At 43.1% G+C, this 22,534-nt stretch overlaps 1 protein-coding gene across 1 annotated transcript in view; it reads right to left on the bottom strand.

Moving 5' to 3' along the window:
* Positions 1-22,534, bottom strand: part of Syne2 (spectrin repeat containing, nuclear envelope 2) — a 292,611-nt gene that overhangs the window by 169,922 nt on the left and 100,155 nt on the right. Inside the window, exons 20-35 of the mRNA NM_001005510.2 lie at positions 22,335-22,493; positions 21,868-22,041; positions 19,758-19,892; positions 17,924-18,082; positions 15,527-15,738; positions 15,285-15,375; positions 14,433-14,551; positions 13,498-13,624; positions 11,592-11,749; positions 11,159-11,306; positions 9,858-10,441; positions 6,990-7,169; positions 6,384-6,534; positions 3,521-3,679; positions 2,206-2,367; positions 995-1,096 (exon numbers count right to left, since the gene is read on the bottom strand). Of these exons, the coding sequence (NP_001005510.2) occupies positions 995-1,096; positions 2,206-2,367; positions 3,521-3,679; positions 6,384-6,534; positions 6,990-7,169; positions 9,858-10,441; positions 11,159-11,306; positions 11,592-11,749; positions 13,498-13,624; positions 14,433-14,551; positions 15,285-15,375; positions 15,527-15,738; positions 17,924-18,082; positions 19,758-19,892; positions 21,868-22,041; positions 22,335-22,493 (2,820 nt within the window). The remainder of the gene's footprint in view (positions 1-994; positions 1,097-2,205; positions 2,368-3,520; positions 3,680-6,383; positions 6,535-6,989; positions 7,170-9,857; positions 10,442-11,158; positions 11,307-11,591; positions 11,750-13,497; positions 13,625-14,432; positions 14,552-15,284; positions 15,376-15,526; positions 15,739-17,923; positions 18,083-19,757; positions 19,893-21,867; positions 22,042-22,334; positions 22,494-22,534) is intronic.

Raw genomic sequence — 22,534 nt, 5'->3', positions numbered from 1 at the left:
TTTGGGAGGCAGAGTTAGGCAGATCTCCAAGTCCAGCCTGGTCTCCAGAGGGAGCCCAAGGTCAGCGAGATGTACACAGAGAAACCTTGTCTCAAAACCGAACCAAACAAAACAAAAACCAACCAACCAACCAACCAACAACAAAAAGCAAAAAGGAACAAGAGCTACATGAAAAAAATAGAAATCGATACTTTTCTAAGAGAGTAATTGGAATCCTTCCGAAATACATTGCACCCAACATGCAAACCGAAATGTTATGGCACTCATGAGAGAAAACCTATTCCAAACACATGAGATTAAAAACGCATAGAGAAATGAGATTAAAAATGCATAGAGAACATTAATAGCTTTGTCTGGTTTCGAGACAGGATCTCACTAGTCTCCAGCTCTCGAACCCCTGCTCCAGCGCTGGGGTTCCAGGCATGCACCCCCTCACTGGCTAGCACTGATGACATTTTTATGTGTTCAGCAGGAGGTGTGAGCACTTGACATGCAGACTGAAGGAGACTAAGTAACTTGCCCAGGATCACAAAACTCGTTGGCTGTACAGATATGGTGCCATCCATGCGGCTTGCCTAAGAGCGTGTGCAGAAACACTACACTTCTTCAGCCACATGAAATGGAGATAAGTCTCGTCACACAACAGAAAGAAAAAAAAATCATCCTTGAGGCAATTTCAATGACCCTACTCAAGACACAGTCTCCTCCCTACATACACATAGGAAACCACTGTGACTTCGTGTGTAATGCCAGTCAGCATTTCTCCACACGGCAGGCATGTGAAGAAGTACGGGGAGAAAAAGACAAACGCATATTATCACGCCGAATGTGGTCCACACGCCTGCCTATACAGATTCTTAAAATTTCAATTGAGCACAAATAAGTACTCATTCTAATTTCACTTTCTATTTAAATTTAGAATGTGTGGACTATGGCTACCATTTTCAAAGGGACAGAGAATCTTCCATTGAGACCTGAATCCAACTTCCCATACCTGCAGTTCAAGTGGTTTCTCATTGCTCTGAAGCAACGACTGTATGTCAGCCACTCTTCTAGAAAATTCTGCACTTTGCTCTTCGAGTACTTTTAACTCTTCCTAAAACAGAAGGATTTTAAGAGAAATAGCTTTATATCATCTTACTTTTGGAGACCTACGGTTATTATTGCCAATGTACAGAAACTTGAAGGCGCCCTTGGATTTCTCCTAATCCTTTGTTTTCTATTGTTTGTCTGAAGAATAACAAACCCACCAAATGCCTTAGGGGTGAGGCAAAAGACAGCCAAGGGAAGAGTCTCCTCTCAAGACAATAGGTTAGAGTAAGGCTTGCGCCAAGAGGCTGCTTTCATGGCTGAAAAAGCCGGCCAATGTCTTGGCTATGTGTATACAAACTCTGAATGAGTGTGAACACCTTTGGAATCAGGCCCATAGGCTGGCTGTTTATAGTTCTTGCCTTCACATTTTCAAATAACCTATAATTTAAGGCGCATCTAAAAGACCCTTAGAGACGATCAATTTTGTACACACCCCAATTGTCCAGGAAACTGGAAATCAACCTCATATTTAAAAAAACTTTTCCTAACATGTAGAAAAATACATGAATTAAAATTTAAATAAAATGCAAGAAGTTGAGAGATAATGAGATTCGAAGCTTTAGATAAATACATACCCATATTTTTTAGACTATACTGACTCACGTTTCACTGCCAGTATTTAGATGTTTTCTGGTCTAGAAAGGCTTTGTGCAAATTAATGACATTAAATAAATAAGTAGCTAGAAAGAGTTCCCAACTGTGGCGCTGACGTGCGGAGCCTTAGTCATGCTAGAGAGGCATTGTACCTCTGAACTACACTCAGCTACAACAGAAACAATTCTTTCTACATCAAAGGAGGTAATGTAGACTCTTTCCCAATGCCAAACTGAGAGCACGGTTTTTTAAAAAAAATCAGCTTTCTTCTTGTTGGAACCCTTCCTCACATCCTGCATCCACACAGTCCTTGGTTGTCTGTGAATCCCAGAGGAACAGTACATGAAAATATTCGCCTGGATTTCACAGAGCAATCAATGGAGTTGAGAGCCCTTTCAGGGGAAAGTGAAAGAAATACATTGTTTCATTGCAATTATTCTGCCCTGATGCAAAAGGCAAAGGCAACATTAAGGTGACACCAGCCGGTAGCCAGGACCCTGTCTTCTCAGGGTGAGTTACCTTCAGCCTTCCTCTGTCCTCCTCAGTCAGCTCATGGGATTCTGCTTTCCCAAGGATCTGTTCAGTCCACTCATCGATGTTGTTTTTTATGATGAAAAGTTTGTCCCACAAGGCCAGCGCTCGGCCAAGATTTTCACCATATTCTTCTGTCTTCTCATTAATCTACAGCAGATTATAAATAGAAAATATGGACATGGGTGTGGAGAACATTGTTTCATTCTCTTGTTTTGAAATATTTTAATAAAAGCTAATTGTCTGATTCATCAACAAAAAAAATTACTTTCATATATCATGTTGCCCTATCTCTTAAAAAAAAATCTCAGCAGACTTGTTAGAGCATGTGTGTAATTCAAAGCAACTCTGAAAGATCACTGGAAGATCAAGCCCAGGCTATATTACATGAGGCCTTGTCTCAAGAAGGGCATGGTGGCACATGCTCTAATCCAGGCACTGAGGAGAATGAGGCAGGAGTCTCAGTGCAAGTCTGGGGCCATCCTGGGCTTCGTAGTAAGTTAAAACCTAGCCTGTGCTACATAGCAAGACCCTGTCTCAATAAACAAATGAACAAATGAATAAATAAATAGTTATCTGATTAATTAAAAATACAGATAACTCAGTTTGTGACTCACAAGAATATCAAATTAAACTACAAGTGCATCAAGTGTAGAGTTAAATATTAAGATCCTGAATGAAAGGCCATGTGGCTAATTTATTTTCAATATGTTAAATACAATTTTTAAAGATTTGCTTCTTTTTTTTTTTTTTTTTTTTTTTTTTTTGAGACAAAGACTCACTATGAAGTCTTGGCTGACCTGAAACTCTAAGTAGACCAAGCTGGCCTGGAACTCACAGAGATCAACATGCCTTTTGACCACAAGTGCTTGTATTAACAGCATACATCCTTGCCTGGTTATTTTTATTTTTTTGAGACAGGCTCTCATGAAGCTCAGACTGGCCTTCAATTCATTATCTTTATATTACTATTTCCCAAGTGCTGGAATTACAGGTGTACATTACCATGCCTGGCACATACACACACACTGAAGCTCAAGCAAGCACACACACACACACACATACACACCGCACAAACACAAAATCTGGAAGACTAAGGTCCCATTTCTTAGTAACGTCTAACTTTGAGATGTAATTAATTCCTAAGTTATTATACCACATTTTTTACAAAAAAGTAAAATATATTATTTATTATAAAGAATAACAGCTTAAAATTTCAGTATCATAAGAACACTAAAGATATTCTCTCTAAATATCAATTTGTAATGAAACATAATTTTTAGTTAATTAACTGGCCACATACATCAAGCCATCTGTCCACAATAGCATTAGCCTCTTTTTCAAAGGGGGGGTCTTCAAAGGTTTTCATTTTATTCAGATGATATTGTAGGTTTTTACAAATCTGATTTATCTTGTCTACAACTTCTAAATGGTCGCTGAATTCTTCTTTGACAGTTTCAATCTGTAAAGAAAAAAAAAGCAAAAGATATATATTCAAAACATATATAGAGAGAGGCAACTGGGAGAACAATTCTATTTTTTATTATTCAACCTCCCCCCAGAAATGACCGTAAGGGCCGGCAGAATGGGTTAGTGGAGTAAGGGTCATTGGTGCCAGGCCTCACAGCCTTGGGCTTAATCTCCAGGACTCCATGGAGAGGACAAATGACTGCCCTTCCACAAGTTATCCTACGCGCATGCTCTGTGACATCCGTGTCCTCTCTCTCTCTAGGTAAATAAATGTAAAACAAACAAAAGAGATCACAACGCTACGGTAACTGTTCTGCTTTCCCAATGGAAAATTGTTAGAATGCAATTACTTTATTGATAATCTTTACTCAGTTTTCCTCCTGCCCTGCATTATGAAACCTGTATCTATTTTTAAATTCTTGTTTCAGGGGTTTGGTACTGGAGTCAAACCCAAAGTCCCATGCATACCATGCTCAACCTTCATGCCACACTCGGTTACTTTTGGACAGTCTCATTATATACTTCAGGTTGGGCTTGAACTCATGATTGTCCTGGCGATTTTATCACTGGAGAAACTGAGTAAAGGGCGTGACGGGGCACTTCATTATGACATGTGACTACATGTGACTACATGTGAATGAAGATTTATCTCAATCTAAGAAGCTTAAATCTGGAAATTAAAAACCGGGCATAGTAGTCCGTGTTTAAATGCCAGCATTCGGGAGCCTGAGGCATGAGGATTGGCAAGTTCAAGTCTGAGCCTTACCCAGAAGGAAGTGACCGTCCTTGTGAGACTCTGCTGACTGACAAAGGGAGATCTTATCCCTTGGAGTTGCTTGCTGGCTAGCTACCTCTAAGACCTAAGGGAACCATTGGAAATTAGGACAGACTCCGTCTAGGTCTCAAGACCAGTGAATCTCAGAGCTACTGGATAGAACTAGGAAAACCATCTGTAATGCCAGCTAATGGTCTGCTTCATGACCACATACTATCTGTAATGCCAGCTAATGGCCTGCTTCATGACCACATACTATCTGTAATGCCAGGTAATGGCCTGCTTCATGATCTTGGTGGCCTCCTTCAATTAAGTTTGATATGAAATCAGCCACACAGTCACCATCGTACAACTAATGTCACACAGCAGGTTGCTTTAGCATAGTCAGTCAGCTCTGCGAAAATGGGTCTCAGACAAGAGCCATGACTGACAGTCTTGGTGTCACTGAAGCACAGGGGTTAATGGTTCTAAGACTAAGTTTCCCATAAGAATCTGGTTGATTGGAGATAGAGAAATGGCTCAGTGGTTCAGAGCATAGACTGCTTCTGCAGAGGACTGGGGTTCAGTTCCCAGCATGCACATGATGGCTCACAACCATTCAGTTCCAGGGAGCCGGTGCCTTCTGACCTTGGTGGGCACCAGGCATGCATGTGGCACACACATATTCATACAGACAAAACATCCACACACATGAAATAAAAACATCTGTACACTTTTAAAATAAAACAAAAATTTAAAAAGCTAATCTGGTTGATGATACTTCTATTGGGTTACTCTCAAGAAATAGGAAGTTTAGGGTGTTGGAGAGATGGCTCAGCTATCAGGACCTTGGTTCAAGTCCCAGCACCCACATGGGGACTCACAACTGCTTGTAACTCTAGGTCCACGGGATCTAATGCCCTCTTCTAGCCTCTACGGCAGTGGTTTTCAACCTTCTTAATGCTGTAAGCATTTAGTACAGTTCCTCATGTTGTGACGATCCCCAACTCTAAAATCACTTTTGTTGCTACTTCATAACTGTAATTTTGCTACTGCTATGAATCACAATGTGAATATCTGTGTTTTCTGGTGGTCTTAGGTGAGCCCTGATAAAGGACTGTTCAATCTGCCCCCAGCCCCTCCCCCACAGGGGGTAGTGACTCACAGGGTGAGACCCACTGCTTCATAGGCACTAGGTATACAAGTGACAGACAGACATGCAGGCAAAACACCCATGCACACAAAATTAACTCATTAATTGAAAATCGATTTAAAAAGAATAAGAAATTTAATGAAACTATTTACTAATAATCAAATGCATCAAGAGGGCTCCTCGTCATAGATGCTTATGACAGTTTGACATCCCTGTAGCTTAAATCTCATGAGCCAGTGGGAAAGGCATCATTGTAATGTACAGTCATAGAGTAAATAGTGTGATGTATTCCTGTCTAAGCATGTAAATTCATAGAAAATAATGACATCTAGTGTCCAAAAGATGTTGTTCTCCTTAGCATATAGAGCTGGGACTAGTGAAGCCATCAACACAGCTAGCCAACTGGTGGATTTGGCTGGCACATCATTGTAGGAAAGAAATACTGGCATTGTAATGTCCTCCTTGTCTGTAAGCAGCAGAGAGAGATTCCCTACCATCTCATCTCACAGGCCTGCACGAGGGCCCACATTCCCTTTCAGTTAAAGCCCTGGGGCAAGGCTGCAACCCACAGTCTTATAGCTAAGGTTCTATGTCCCAAACCAAAGTAAGTCAGTACCAGCTTGGAAACTGATTTCTTTCTGACTCTGGTGATAGATCTGATAAATTCCTAAGTATTTGGTAAAATAGTCACCACTAAATTCTTTGAAACCAAGTTCCAAAGATGATTTCTTTTATAAGCTCATCAGCCACATCACCACACCGGACAGCTCTTTTGAAAGGAAGGCTCACCTCGGCTATCTTCTTCTTCAGGTTGTCCTTTCCCATGTAGGAAGCTTGCTGGGAGATGATGCCCTCTTCCTTCTGAATCAAAGCTGTCAAGTTGTTTTTAATATTCTGATATTGTCGTAAGAGCTCCAGAGCACTTCCACACTGTTCAAGGCTATGTAGAAGGACAGGAAGGAAACAGTCTGAAATAACACTGTGTATGCTGTAACACCTACTCATACGTCACAAAAGGACTTTCCCTCTCCCCGTGGCTTGATCACATTACCAATAATGATGATGTAGCAAATAGACTGTACAAATAAATAATCACCAGATTCATACCTTTATTAATTGTGTGAATATGTTAACACATGTTAGCTCTGGAGAGGCATACAGGATTATATGTTAACACGTGTAAGCTCTGGAGAGACATATAAGATTACATGTTGTCAAAAACAACACAAGGGTGACCCTGTGATTGGAACTCAAGTCTAAGAAGTCCTTGAGAGGTTCCATGTACTGTCTTCTCTCAAGAACATGTAAGCTCTGCAGAGATAGACAGTACAAAAACTTCAGAATGTTAGCCACACAGACACACTCTCAGATTGAGACGGGATTTTTTTCTCCTACCTCTCTGTGACAGAAGCTTTCGTACTCTCCCACAAGGCTGCTGTGTCTTCACACTGTTGAATCACGTTTTTCTCACTGCCATCCTTGAATCGTGGGAGAGAGCCAGCTATTTTTTGTATGCGCACCTTTTCTTCTTCCAATCCATCTAGGTCCTTATCCAGCCTGAGTAATGACTTTTTCCTAGAGTATGGAATTTTAAAAAAGGTGTATTAGCCAACTGTTAACCCAGTTGACTCAACAAAACATGGGGAATGTCAAGAGAGTGCTTTCATTTGTCCTCGTGAGATTAATGACAAAATTAAACACTTCTACTACAAAGGAATTCCTGGATAATAAGTACAGGAATGCTTTCCTGCATCACAGAGACCAGAGGGCTTTGTGCATTACCAGAATGCTACTTGGCATTTTAGTGAACATATATATGTATATATATTTGAGAGAAACACACACACAGAGAAAGAGAGAGAGAGACAGAGACAGAGACAAACAGACAGACAGCGAGAGAGGGGGGTATGATATAAATAGATAGATGATTAAACAAAGCAAGGGTGAGAGCCAAGGAGGAAGGAAAGAGTGGGACATCATATACATCATATACAAAAAGCTCTCCCAATTCAAAAAGGAGTCATTCAACTAATGGTTTCTCCTGCAAACCAACCTTGAAGTCCCATCACCTGAAGATAAGCTGCAAGAGCTCAGGCCCCACCTCCTTGCCTCCAACTGGCCCTGGAACCACCCTCATGGTCTTTCCTCTGCTGCTCCTTCACCTAACTGCAAATGAGATCCCCACACCCTCCCACTGTCTACGTCTTCATCCTGTGCATATTTGCCCATGTGTAGCATCTTAATTCTTCTCCTTTCCTTCCTCCGAGGTTCACAAAGAGTGAGCTGAGTTTATCCAGAGAGGTTTCTGGCTGATTCACCAGAGAAAGGAGCAGCAGCAGAAATTCTTCTCACGTATCCCCTGCTGTTTTATGATAAGGGACTGAACAGTTTCTGGCTTCAGAGGAACTCAGACAGACAGGCCGCTTCCTCAGCAAGTGGCTTAAACTTAAGGCAGGTAAACGTTTTATTATTATACAGCAACCCCAAATATCTCATAAGACCAAATCTTAACCCTACCAACGTTCTTCCCCCTCCTCTGCCTCAAGGAGAACCAAGAACAGGAAAGAAGAACCTCTGGGGCTGGCCCTCAGCAGAGAACCAGATAAGGTTTAAACCAGGTCGCTTTCTGTTGCTTAGAACCCTCAAATGACATCAGGTCACTCAGAGAAAGCCAGTATGAGTTATGCCCCGTCCCTGCTGTGACACCACATCCCTCGGTGCTGTCCTTTATCACCTCCTTTGAGATCATACTTGGGTTTGTAACTGCTGATCCCTCACCCAGAAGGCTCTTCCTCATGGTGATCATGAGGCTTGCTCTTGGATCTCATTTGATGCGCACAGCATGTCCACAGTGATGCTGCCCCTGGTCACTCACCCAGCCATCCCAACCTCTCCCTCTTCTTTCTCAGGATTCTCATCATCAGTCACACTACATACCTTAGCCCTCCCAGGGTAAGCTAAGCTCTAGAAAAGCCAAGAACTTTCTGTCTATTTTGTTAACTGTGGAATTCCCAATACTCAAAACTGTGTCTAGCACAAAACACATATTTGTCCTATTTGTAGCTACACAAATACACGATTTTCATTTATCAACAATTAATTCATACATTAATATCCATTAATTTTTTGGTGAACATATAATTAAAATTTATTGAAGTAATAACCACATAAATGATTAGCTCCATAGCTCATCACAGACTCTAAGGCTCTCTGAGGATGGAAGCCTCATTGGGCCTGAGCTGAAATTTTGGAAGGGCATATTTAAATATACTAAGGGACTTGGGTCAGCTAAATCCCTAAAGAGACCACCAAGCCAGAGGAGCTACAGTCATAAGACAATGGGAAAGGTCTGGAAAGAAGAGTTAGACTCTACACGAGCAACTCCTGCTAATACCTCAGCATGCATGAGCTGGCGGCCATATTCGGAATGCTGAATACTGCCAACCTCATTCAGTTTCCACTGTGCCTCTTTAAACTCAGCAGAACTCTAATCCTGTTGGGAAGGCCAGAGATGACCAAAGAACTAAGAAAGTCCAGGGACAGGGAGATGGCAGATGGCCTTCTATTGCTGTTCCTGTCACTTTGGGATGGCTGATATTGTCAACGTGACAGGATCAAGAATTGCCTCACACTTGCATGGGTGACTAGAATAAATGAGACATGAGGACCCACACCAGCTGTAGGGACCATCATTTCGAGAGCTGGAACTGGATCTGGTTCCTGGACTAGATCAAAAGGAGACATTGAGATGACCACTAATACCCATGGGTCTCTGCTTCCTGACTGTGCTTGGCTGCTGCCTTGAGCAGCCAAGGTCGGGATTTCCCCTCATGACCTAGCTAACTCCCAAACAGCAAGCCAATAATGCTTTCTCTGTGCAGCCCCTTCTGTCCATATTTTATCACAAGAATGGGAAAATGTAACTGAGACAAGCAACTGAGGCAAATATGAACTCTGTGAGACCGGCTAGGCTCACTCTTAAGGGAACACCACAGTGCATGCAAAGATCGCAGGTCCTTGAAAATAGCACATGTCCTTTTCCCCGTGTCTCACTCCACTGTCCCGTGTCCATGATACATGACAGAGGAAAATATGAACATTTGTAGAGGAACCTTATCAATAAAAAGTAAATCTGTATGAAAGTCTGTTGGAAGGCATGCTGAACAGGAATAGTTAGAGGGATGAGATGGAAACAGAAGACCCAGAAGGGTTGAAACGGCAGCGAGTGTCACCGTGGATGACAGAGAACAACCCCTTTCTTACCGATGCTTCACGGCTGGAGCAGTAGGATCCTTAAGACCAATTTTACTGATCTGATTCTGGAGGTCTTGAATGTTTTTAAAGAGCTCGAGATTTTTGGAACTACAAGCTTCCAGTAACTTCTTGTCCTCAGGAGGTCCTTCCTCTTTACTCTGGCCATCCATGGCCACTAAGTTTACTGACAATGCACCGACCAGTCTTTCACAGGTGGTATTCTCCCCTCCCTCGGCATCCTTAATGTTTATGCCAAGTGTCCTCAGGCGTTCATCCAAAGGCCCGGCCTTCTCTTTCATCAGGAGAATGTCTTCACTCAGCACTTCTGGTGCTTTCGGGGCAGGACGGTCTGCAGGGAGCTCAGCAGAGAGCTTAGCTGCTCTCAGAGATGCCAAAAACCCTTCCAGAGCATCCAGGGCATCCTCCCTCATCTCTACCTTCTGGTTCATGGTCTCCAGCTGGAGTCTGCACTTCAGCACAATGTCCTGGATCGCACACTGATCTAGTGTGTGTAACTCCCTTGGTACAGAGTTACTCGGCTCCTCCAAACTGGTACAGACTCTGATCTGCTTTGCGATGGAATCTCGGATATCCTAAAGCAAAAGAAGACAAAATGAAACCAAAAAACAAACAGTGAGAAGGAGAAGCCCTGTATGCACCATGCACACGCATGAGCACCTGTGCACATGGTCATGTGTTCTCTCTCTCTCACTCGCCCTCTCTCTCTTGCATACATGCAGGAAAACCTGAGAGTGCCGACCATGAGCTACAAAAATGTTTCTGAGTTGAACCAAAGCTGACTGTTTAAGAATCAGCAAACATTTTAATGGCAAATGATGCCAGCTGTTTCTTTACCTGACACCTTCCTCATGCTTGAATTCCATAAGGAAAACAAACATGCGGGTCTACTACTGCAAAGAAAATAATTTCAGGCCAACAGCAATGGGCTCTGCCTGACAACGATGGCAGGGTGTTTAAATGGGATCCGGGATGAAGAATCAACTGAAGACTATGCCAGCCTCAGCCTGAGTCAACTACAATGTTTAGAAATTCAGTCACTAAAGACATTCATAAGAAAGGCTTTATTTCAAATTGAAATAAAATATCCCTCTACTCACTCCTCAGTACCTACCTCTAAATTTCAAGGGATAGAAGAAAGGAGACATGAATAACAAGTCTAAATCACTAAGGAATCTATATCAGTTTATATTCTAAACCTACTCTATCTATGATTAAAAAATGTTTTAAAATCTTTTGAACATCTCTGAAGAATTGAAGGTCTTTTAAATATGGTATGAGAATTTATTCACCCGCAGGTTCTGATAGACACCATCAATCTCAACAGGATGCAGGTCCTGGACAGCCACTGTGCAGAGGGGCAGGTCAGAGGCACACAGGAGAGAACACTCCTTCTCCAGAGGAAGTACTATCTGCAGCGCCATCTCCAGTGACTCCATTCTGGGGTAAACGCAAACCAGAGGTGATGCAAAGATGGTAAGAGCTATCCTATAAAAACATGCTACCCCCTCTCCCCCAGCCTTAAGCCAAGGAAATGGCTACCCAGTAAAATATATATATATATATAGTGACATGTACAAACCATGGCATTAAAACCTAAACCCACGGATCTAAAGTGGGCTGTGATAACTACCTAAGATATTTCAGTGTAGTGACAGTCTTGCTTAAGATAACTTACACACTGAGCCATGCACCAAGCCCTTGGTTTGCCAACCTGAGGTGTACCTGGTGTTAAGAAGCCCGTGAAGAACCTGTTCATTCCCCTTTAATAAGTCTCTCTCCTGGTTAAGCACAGGCTTCTCCGCGTCGCTCATCAGTCTTCTTAAATTCAGTGAAGTGATTTCAAACTTCTCCCAGTGAGCATCAGTGTCAGCCAGTAAGACCTAAGTGAAATAAAGGAGGCACTGTCTCAAGTCACGGGTCAAAGGCTCAGTTACCCTTCTCTCACAAAACCAGACACTTGCCAGCCTATCCGAGCCTAGAGGGATAGGACCTATCCTATAGGGAACAATGGCAAATAGCTCTCACTCAGAGACCAGCAAGAAACAGACAGGGTACCTATGACCAAGTCTATTCCTACAGGACTCACTGGAGGAAGGAGAGACCCAGCTCACACAAATTGTCCTCTGACCACCACATGAATGCTGACATGCAAAACCTAAACACTCACATGATTAAGTGAAATGCAATTTAAAGGAGGAGGAGAAGGAAGAAAGAACACAGCAGCAACAGCAGCAGCAGCAGCAGCAGCAACAGCAGCAGCAGCAGCAGCAGCAGCAGCAGCAGCAGCAGCAGCAGCAGCAGCAGCAGCAGCAACAGCAGCAGCAGCAGCCTCATTCAATGAGATTAAACCAGCTGATGATACAGCTTTAAAAGGTTTCCAAAATCACTCGCCACCCCCCCACACACACACACACAAACCCCTCAAATACAGGAGCTGAAGAGATGCCTCAGTTGGTGAACTGCCTACCATACAAGCATGAGGAGCTATGTTTGATCCCACCACACAGGTAAAAAGCTAAGCACGGGGGTGCATGCTTGCTATCTCAACACTGGCAGGCAGAGACAAGAGGATTTTCGGGAGGAGTTTCTAGATGCTCCAGAGAGAAGCCCTGTCTCAAAAAGTAGGTGGAAAGTATTAGAGAAGACTCCCAATGCTGGCCTCTGACCTCCATATGCATGGGCAAGCACATGTACATACATGAACACACACACATATGTACACAACAGGCACAAACACACAAATGAAGTAACAACCACTCTACTTTTAGTACTAAATTGTTACATTCTTAACTCAAAGGAAACTTGGAATGAGAGAGTGCCAGAAGAGTTCGATGTCAGATCTCTTGGAGCAGGAATTACAGAAGGAAATGAGCCCCCTGACCCGGACACTGAGAATGGAACTTGCACCCTCTCTAAGAGCAGTGCGTGCTCATGACCCCTGAGCTCTCTCTCTCCAGCCCTCTTTCAAAGGCTCCTTTAAGAACGATCAACAGGCTCACTTGTTCTTCACTTTTCTGGAGACAGATGTACATTTCCAACCAGCTCATTATATATACAATGTCTTAACCATGTTATAAACATGCTTAATCCATCAAAGATCTGATGGGTTTGGTCCACTCCACTGAAAGAGAAGCTAGATGGCAGGTGTGGCTGGGAGTTGCCTAATAAAAGAAGGAAACCAGGTAAGGTGGGAGGACACTATAGGAAGTGGGAGGATCCTGCAGGAAATGGGAGGTCCCTGCAGGGAGTGGGAGGTCCCTGCAGGGAGTGGGAGGTCCCTGAAGGAAGTAGAAGAACACTACAGGAAGTGGGAGGTTCCTGCAGAAAGTAGGAGGACTCTGCAGGAAGTGGGAGGACCTTACAGGAAGTGGGAGGTCCCTGCAGGAAGTGGGAGGACCCTGCAGGAGATGGGAGGACACTGAAGATTAGACCACAAGGCAATAAATGAAAACCCCGAACCAAAGTCTGTCCTGGCTTTTGTATGTGAAAGCAAATCCAGGCAGAGGAACATGAGAAATGCCATCTAACAAAGAGACATCTTACACATGTGACCTCCACAAAACTGCCGCAGCTCTCTCTATTCAAGGGGTGTAGTCTGCTACAGTGAGGACTGATGCTCAGAGGTTACCTGCAGTTCTGCCAGTTTACTCTGCAGGCAGGCGCTGCTCCTCTCCTGCTCACTGGCAAAGTCAGACGTCACCCTGGATTTGCTGTCTTGCAGGTGTTGCTCAAGAAGCCCCCTTTGTGTGTCATACCTGGGAGAAATTTAAATGCAACATGACTTAGTATGGGGAAGGAGTAGAGAGGACAGGGCAAAGAATAATGAAATGTGTATGTATGCATTTATGTGGAATGACATGGTGAAACCCATTTCTTGTTTGTTAAACAAAAAATAAATAAATAAATTGATAACACTAAAATTTAAAATTTTTAAAACTTAATTTTAAAATAAGATAGAAGTACTTTTAAATTACTTAGTTGTGCATACAGAAATGCCCAAGGAATTTCTGCTTAAATTAGAGCCACATGCCAAAACTATAACTAAAGAATAATACAAGTCTTAAAAATGCATAACATGGACAGGTCAGATGGCTCAGTGGCACATGCTTTCAAGCCTGAGGACTTGACTTTGATTCCCAGGACCCATGTGACAGAAGGACTCCTATAAACTGTCCTCTGTTTCCACACACCTGCACCCACCAATGCACCCTCATCACAAATGAATAAACAAACCTTAGTAAAAGGCAGGGGTATCAAGATGGCTTAGTGGTTAAAGGGACCTGCCACCAAGCCCACATGCACACATGCATCCACAAAAAAGTGTGCATGTGTGTATATATACATGCATATTGTGTGTATACATATACATCATATATATAAATGTACATATCTCATATTATGTATATATCACATATATAAATGTTATACCACACACAATATGTATATTACACATATATGATATATCACATATGTTATGTATGATATATGCATGTATGTGTATAGATCACATGCTGCCACTGGTAAAAGATTTTCAGTGGTCCTCACTGTTGAAAAGGACATTACCTCTCCTGTAAGTCACTTAGAGAGGCGCTGCAATCCTTTCCTTCCTTCTCCATAATGCTTTCTTCTTGCTGAGGCTTTAATTCTGATGTCTGGCTAAAATTCTTAATGGGTTCCATCGCCTAAGCAAATATGCAAAATGGTAAAGACAATTACTTAAACACATTTACATGTCTGTAAAACTTAAATGCTTTATGCTCAGGAATAATTCCTTATACCCCAAATCAGGAAAGATTACGAGTCTTTGCGATGTCTCTGCTCAGGGCAAGACCTCACACTGATGACATCTGCCGTGCTGGCTGTGACCCTTTAATTGATGAAGGAAGACCATCAGGCTCCAGTGTCTGACTGCATCAGCCCTCACGGGCTCAGTCAAAGCTGAAAGCCCTGAACACAAGTGTTCCTCATCCCTTCCCAACACCTGCTGCCTAGCACCTCTCACTGTGCTATATGGCAAATGCCAAATTCTCTATCTTCAGCAATCTAGCAAATCCAATTCACAAGGGAAACAAAATTCATTCTTCCAAGAAGCCAAATGAGTCCATTCATCTATCTCATCTGCCGCCTCGTGAAGACTGAGGTCGGCCTCATCTACCTCAACAGTAGCAGACACAATTTGCCTTCAGGATTTGCTCGGAACCACTGGGACACTCTCAGATTGCTAGGCACGCCATAGCTTTGGTTGCCATCATTCTAACTCTCTCAGGAGTGGCGTTTCTTGCATTTCATAAAAGGTGGAAAATCTTAACTGATGGTGACAATCAGATCATTAGGCCGACGCTCATGAGCACTGGGTGGTTGCCCACTTAACCTATATCGAGTCTATTTGTGAAATATATCACCGGCATTTAACACCTTTTCAGTTGACAGCTGGTTGTCTGGTATCTCAAGTGGTACCTCGCCATCGGCATCCCTTCTGCCATTCTCAGTTGTGATCAAGGCACTCCTAGGAAGGAATCACAATTGCATTATTAAAATAGAATGGGGTGAATATGGAACCTAAAAAAAAAAAACCCATGATCATGCAAATGTCATTTGATTGTGCAAAGTTTCTTCTGGCTTGCTCTGAAGCACAGCTCTTCTTGCAAAGCACTGACCTCTCCTCCAATGCACCTCCCTGGGAGGACTGCAGGGTTGTGTGAATCTCAGAAGCACATTTCAGAAGTCTCGCTATCTTTTGTTCGTAATCTCGGAGTGCTCTCTTCAATTCTTGTTGATCCTCTGGTGATGTCAGCTCCTCGCACAGCACCCTCAAGACACCCACATGGTGTTCTAGCTGGCACTTGATGCTTTCCGGAGACAAGCAAGCCTGAGGGAGGGAAGAAAGCTGGGCATCAGCTGAGGGCATATGACCAGAAACTCCCGGTGCGTGCGTGACTTTGACAGCATGCTCTTTTATGGACCGTCTGCTATGCGTTGAGTATGGTCACAGGTTTATGGACCGTCTGCTATGTGTTGAGTATGGATACAGGGACTACGGAAAAGCAATGAGGAAGTCGGCCCTAAAAGAGTCTCATTTCAGTAACTGACATGCAAATAATGGTCTGTAACATCATGATGTTATGAGAACACCGCCACCTGCCTGCTTCACTGAGGGAGCCATCCGAGCTGGATGTGGAAGGGACGAGGAGGTCTCTAAGGGTGACTGGAGGATTGTCTTAGATTCTCTTCCTGTGGATATAGCCAAACATCCTGACAAAAGCAACTTAAGGAGGAAGGGTTCAGATTATCTCACGGTTCCAAATGTAGCCCATCATAGCAGGGAGGCCAGGAAGCGGGAGCTGGGGGCAGCTGGTCACACTGCTCCCACAACCAGGAAAGATGACGGAAAGCTAGCATTCAGCTCACTTCCTCCACCTAACACAGTCTAGGACCCCTTGCCTAAGGAATAGCCCTTTACACCTGTCAATCAAGATGACCCCCTCATAGGCATGCCCAGAGACCCATCTCCCAAGTAACTCAGCTTCTGTGAAGCTGACAACACAGCCATCACAGAGAAGTCGTGTCCACCAGTGACGGAAGATGACAGGTAGCAAATGTTCTGAGAGCACAGGTCCCTGCTGCTGTTTGAGTTCCAGCCTAGGAGAGAGACCCTGAAGGGATGCCCTGGATCCTTCTGAAGATCTTAGGGCCATCCTTGGAGAGGGAGAGGGTTACCACTGGGAGCTAGTTCTGGGTCCTGGGGATATCTCTAGTTGGTAGAGGGCCTTTCCTATGTGCACAGTGCCTTGGATTTCAATCCCCAGCACTGTCTCCTACTCCTCAAGCCAGCAAACTGCTGTGGTGAACGATGACGAAGCCATTTTCTTCCTAACAGAATAAGGGAAGGGGAAACATGGTGGATGGACGAGAAGAAATTTCTGTGCTAATGGAATCGGCTTCTCAGAAGCTCGGCTACAGCTGAGCAGGAGAAGGGGAAGGAGAAGACCGCAGAGACAGCATGCCCTGGTGCTGAGGAGAGGGGGGGGCAAGGTTTGAGAGGTGAGGGTTACTGGTTCCATTCCAGACACAGGAATCCCCGATGAACACTTGTGATGCCCACCAGTCAGGAATAGACTGTAGAGATGGGGGTTGGTGGGGGGAGGGATCTTCCAGAGAAAGACTTGGGCACAGCCGTGAACAGACGAATAGTAAAATTCAATATAATTGCATAGTTAGGATGGATATAAGTAGTGAAAACTATTGACTATCCCTTCCAAAAACTAAAATATTAAGGAGAAGAAATGAAAGTGGGAAAATTTGTAAAGGATAGTAAAACTATATATGTATGTATGTATATATATATATATATATATATATATATATATATACACACACACACACACATATATGTATATATGTGCATGTATATATATGTATATGTATATATGCATATATATATGTGTGTGTTACAGATATATCTTATATATGTGTATATATATCATACGCATATATATTACATACCATACACATATATTATATATATAATAGGTATCTGTGCAAGCAAGAGTAACATTGTGAGAGCTGCAGAAACTGGCAGTTAAGGAGAAATGAAAAGAGGACTGAGCCCTATCAACCACACAAACCCAATCAAATAGGCCGGAGACGAAATCATCACACTAGCCCCCAAGTCCTGCCCGACTCGATTTGATCATTTTCACAAAAGCTCTACTTTGAGGACCCCATATCCTTACAAGATTATCTGTATTACAGCAGTCGTTGAGACAGTTACGAGCAGTCTCAGGAACAGGCAGTACCCAACCATCATGATCAAAACATGGAACAAAAACTCATGGCTGAGATGTCTCACGTCCGCTGGGTAGAAAGCCCAGGATCCAGATAGAGCCCAGACCGAGCAAGTGACACATCCAGGGGGGTCAGACAGGGCAAGTGACATGTAGTCAGCAGCCTCAAGTGATCTCCAGGGCACAGCCAATCGGAGGGGAGGCCAAGAGCTTACACAGTGGTTACCCAGCCAACAGGAAGCCCAACAGCAGTGGGCCCGGTGGCTTTACCTCGTGCTCCTTGCGGAGGCCCCTGGTCCTGCCTCTCCGGATAAGCTTCTTTTCTTTATTTATTTGCTTTTCAAGTCTCGCAATATTGTCTCTAAGCTTTTCTTCTTCAATAGCTATTTTTAGTTGTTGGAGATACAAAGAAATTTCATGACGGAGCGGCTGCAAAGGACAAAGGAGCATATTAATCACAAGAGGACAATACACTGCCTCTCTTCCCAGTTACCATGAATCAGCCATAGGAACAACAGGAAGGAATTGAAGCCTGCACAACCTGTTCATCTGCCCTCTTTATCTCTGGGAAGAGTGTTTAAAAACATCCAAGATCTGTAAACCTATGTCTTTTTCTTTCTAACAACAACAACAAAAAATGTGTTTTAAACTGTGAAAGATGCTGTCAAGAAAATGAAAGAAAAACTACATTAAAAAGACATCTAATCTAAGGAGATATGACAAACGTATGAAGTTTGTGTCCTGGATGGGGTCCTGGGGCAGACAAAAAGCACTACAGGGGACGATGGCACGGAGCTGAGGAAGCACAAACTTTAGTTACTATAACACAGCCATACTGGCTCACTCACTGGGACAGATTCTTTCACTAGAACTCTCTGAGCTGCCCCTGCACTGATTCTTTGATTATTTGCTCTAAAATAAAAGCCCATTCAAAATCCCAGCACTTGAGAGGCAGAGGCAGGTGAATAGCTGTGAGTTCAATGCTAGCCTAGTGAAATCCAGGCCAGCCAAGGCTACAGATGAGACCCTGTCTAAAAAACAAAACAAAAATAAGTTTGTCCAGAAAAACCATTAATAGATTTTATTCTAATTACATAGATCTCCCTTGATCCAGAACTCCTTCCCCACTGGAGATACTAAAATCTGAGGACACTCTAGTCCTTTTTGAAAAGTGCCATATTATCTACATACAATCTCCAATATACTGCAAATCATCTCTAGATTATATTTAATGCTTAACATAATGTAATGCTATGCAATTAGCTGCTATACTATATTGTTTAATAAATCATGGATGGGGGCGGGGCAAGGCCATACACCTTCAGAGTAGACACAAGTCTTTTTTTCAAATGTTTTCGTCCCCCAGTTGGTTGACTGCATGGACACAGAGCCCAAAGATATGGAGAACTGACTATACTCACCAGACACATACACAGATATCCATAATATAATTATCATTTATTGAACATATCCTCTATGACTTACGTAAATCTTTGTAATAACCTGCCAATTATATTGTGTTAGTCTCGTTTTACCATCGAGGTTTCTGAAGTTTAGTAACCTTCCCAGGGTCACAGTTTTACCTCAACAAAAGCCTCCCCTGCTTGACTAGAGAAATCTGCAGGGATACAGCCCATTCAGTCTAGATCTCATTATCTCATTATCTCAATCAGGATCCATCCAGGAAATTAGAAACACGCTCAATTTTTTATTCTGGGGATATTAAAAGGCTCCAGGCATGAAAGTTCAGACCAGTCAAACTAAGAAGGAAAAGGCAGTCTATCAAAAAGCAGCAGGAGAAAAACGTCTCCGCCCCTGGGCTTGACGCCTTCCTAAAGCCTAGGGAAGACAGAGTCATGAGTCTCCAATGCTGGAGAAGGCAGCTGCTGCTGAGACACTGTGGAGAGGCGGAGAAAGAAACAATGTAGGCATATTCCGCTTCTTCCAGCAGCCCACAGATCTACAAGGTGTTCTCACTGGCTGAGGCTAAGAGCCTGGGACCCCTACCTCTAAGGCAAATGTATCACCAGGGTGACAGAGGAGGCTCTGAAAGATGACCAGGCACAGGACCAGAACCCCAAGCCCAAGGCCCCGAGGTGCTCACCTCCCACTTGGCACTTGCGACTCGACTCTGTTCTTCCAGCTGCAGCTTCGCACCACCGGGGACAGTACGCTTCAGTTCTTCAACAGCTCGAAGATACTTGGCCAGACTATTGGTATTAAGAATTTCCAATGCTTCCTGAAAGGAAAAATTGTGAAAATCTGATGCAGATCCTCTGGGCTAACTTGGTATGTCTCGAGCGGGAAGGACCACAGAGGGAGTTTATGGCGATGATCTAAATATTCACAGGAGACATCTTGTAGCGAGTTGAGACTGATGGCCTATTTCTCTATCTTGCCTCCTTTCAAAGAGAGTACAAACTAGTTTTTGTTGAAAGGACTTTACCCACTTGGCATTTGAAATGATAAAATTAGCATATAATAAGGCATACAATAAGACTGTAGGATTTATGTGGCAAATATTTAACACTAGGCAAGAGCAATGCTGTGCAGTCTGGAGATACCATTACAGCATTACCAACCTAAAGTCTTGCCCGAGGCCAGTCCACAGACAGTCCCGCCCCAAAGAAAAAGCTGCAGTAAACAGCTGGGGACAGGCTTGCTGGCTCGGTGTCTGCTCCTCCCTGGCACGTTCTCTGAGAGCAGGGACCTGGCTTAGGTAACAGTGAATGGCAGAACCAAAAACAAGTTGGGAAGTTTCTGAGAAGGGCTGGAAATGCACAGGAGAAGGAAGGACTCTTGAAAAGGTAATCAAACAGGGTAGAGACTCACACAATGCACATTAGTTAAGCACCAACTGTAGACACAACACAATACCCTTCTCTGTCTTCCCTGAGAAGTGAGACCACAGTCTCATTTGCTGGTGTGAGCACCCACTGCCTTCCCATCGTCATTTTTTAATTTAGGCATAGGTGTGTTTGTCTGCCTCTCTGTACATACAGGCAGACTTGGGCATGTAGGTGTCTGTGGAGACCAGAAGAGGCTATTGGATCCCCTGACACTGGAATTACAAGCAGTTATACGTTGCCCAATGTGGGCAACCAAACCCACGTCCTCTGCAAAAACAGGTGCTCTAGACCATGGGGCCATCTCTCCAGCCAATTTCTCTTCTTCTTTACAAGCTCACAATGGACTCGTCTGAAATCCACCTTAGCAACTAATTGGCTGAGTGACCTCTTGCTTTTCTGAATCTTAGGTAGCTAGGGCTGGCCTACAACTGCTAGATAGTGTAAAAGATGACTGGGGATTCCCAATTCTCCTGCCTCAACCTCCTGAGTTCTGAGATTCCAGGAGTATTTCATGCAAGTTGTCCAGGCTCCCACTGACATACACACAGAGCTACTCAGACACACACAGAGAGACACACAGACATAGAGACAGACACACAGACACAGAGACAGATACACATACACACAGAGACAGACAGACACACATACATACACAGAGACAGACAGACAGACAGACACATATAGGACACAGATACACAAAGACAGACACACATACACCACAGATTCACTTGGGGAGGGGGCTAGCTGAGAAATGGAAAGGTCCATGGGAGGTGAAGGGGCTGAGAAAAATATTTTCATGTATGAAAATGTCACAATGAAACTTACTTATTACTTATTATGCATAATATAGATGCAAGTATGCACACACACACCTAGTAACTAATAAAATAAATTAAAAAAAAAACGACAAGAAGCAAACCCTTTCTATACAAAACAATACTATTGGGTCTTTAAGTTACCGATAAGTATATGATTATGAAAATTTTCTCATAGGAAGTTAGTAATAGTACTTATATTCTCAGAGTTTAAACTGACAGTGTGCTTCTATGCATGCTTTTTTTCCCATTTAAAGCCTCAGCAAATCAGGTACCTGGGCTGTACTGTGAATTAATATGCTCATTTTACACTAGAAAAAAAAAAAAAGCCAGAGAAGCTAAGCTCTTCTCAGTCTTGAATTCAGCTACTCTCTCTGTCCTGTTCTTTACTTGAATATTTATCTTTCTACTATCAGGTGAACAGCACCTAATACCGGGGAGACAGTATTTCCAAGTTAACAGTAGTTCTGTATGGAATTCAGTGAAGAAAGCATCCACATGACAAGCACATGAGAGCTGATATCTGTTCCCATGGGAACAAGCGTCCCACCTTGTACTTCAAGAGGAATCCACCAGGGCGCTCTCTTTGCCCGAGTAACTGCTCGGCTCTCAAGATGGAGACCTCCAGCTCCTTCTGCGCTTCCTCCACCTTTAGCCCCAGGTCTAGCTCCAGTGGTTCATCACTTAAGTTCTTCAACACTGCAGACAATTCTACCATGGTGATCTGTGAAGGAAAAAAAAAACAAAGAAACTCTCCAGTTAACAGCTGGGCTGACTTCTTACTAGATTCTTGTGTTCCCAATACTTTTTCTAGTAGTTTATATTTTATAATCAGGCATATAAACATATAATTGAAAACATCTCTATTTTCCAATGTGCTCTATATTATAAGGAAATAAAATATAATGTAAAATTAATATTTTATAAAGTATTTCCAAGATTCCTGCCAGATTGTCCTCTTGGCCCAATTTGGTCCTTAGTGATAAATTCACTAAATAAAGAGCATTAACTAGAGACCTGAACTCCTTGTTTAGCTTCTTGGATCTTTGCCTGAAGGCCAGCTCTGAGGACATTTTGGAAGGGCTCCAGGTTCGAAGGACTTTGAACATCCATCTGTAAAGTATCTTCGGTTCTGGCCAGAAGTTCCTCATACACAGAGCCTTTAGCAATAAGATGCTATAAAACAAATCAGAGATTGCAGTAAATATTCAGATTCT

Source organism: Mus musculus, chromosome 12 (assembly GCF_000001635.26).
Source record: "Mus musculus strain C57BL/6J chromosome 12, GRCm38.p6 C57BL/6J".
Taxonomy (NCBI): domain Eukaryota; kingdom Metazoa; phylum Chordata; class Mammalia; order Rodentia; family Muridae; genus Mus; species Mus musculus.
The sequence above is the reverse complement of the archived record's forward strand: the minus strand, read 5'-3'. Positions and strand labels throughout refer to the sequence as shown.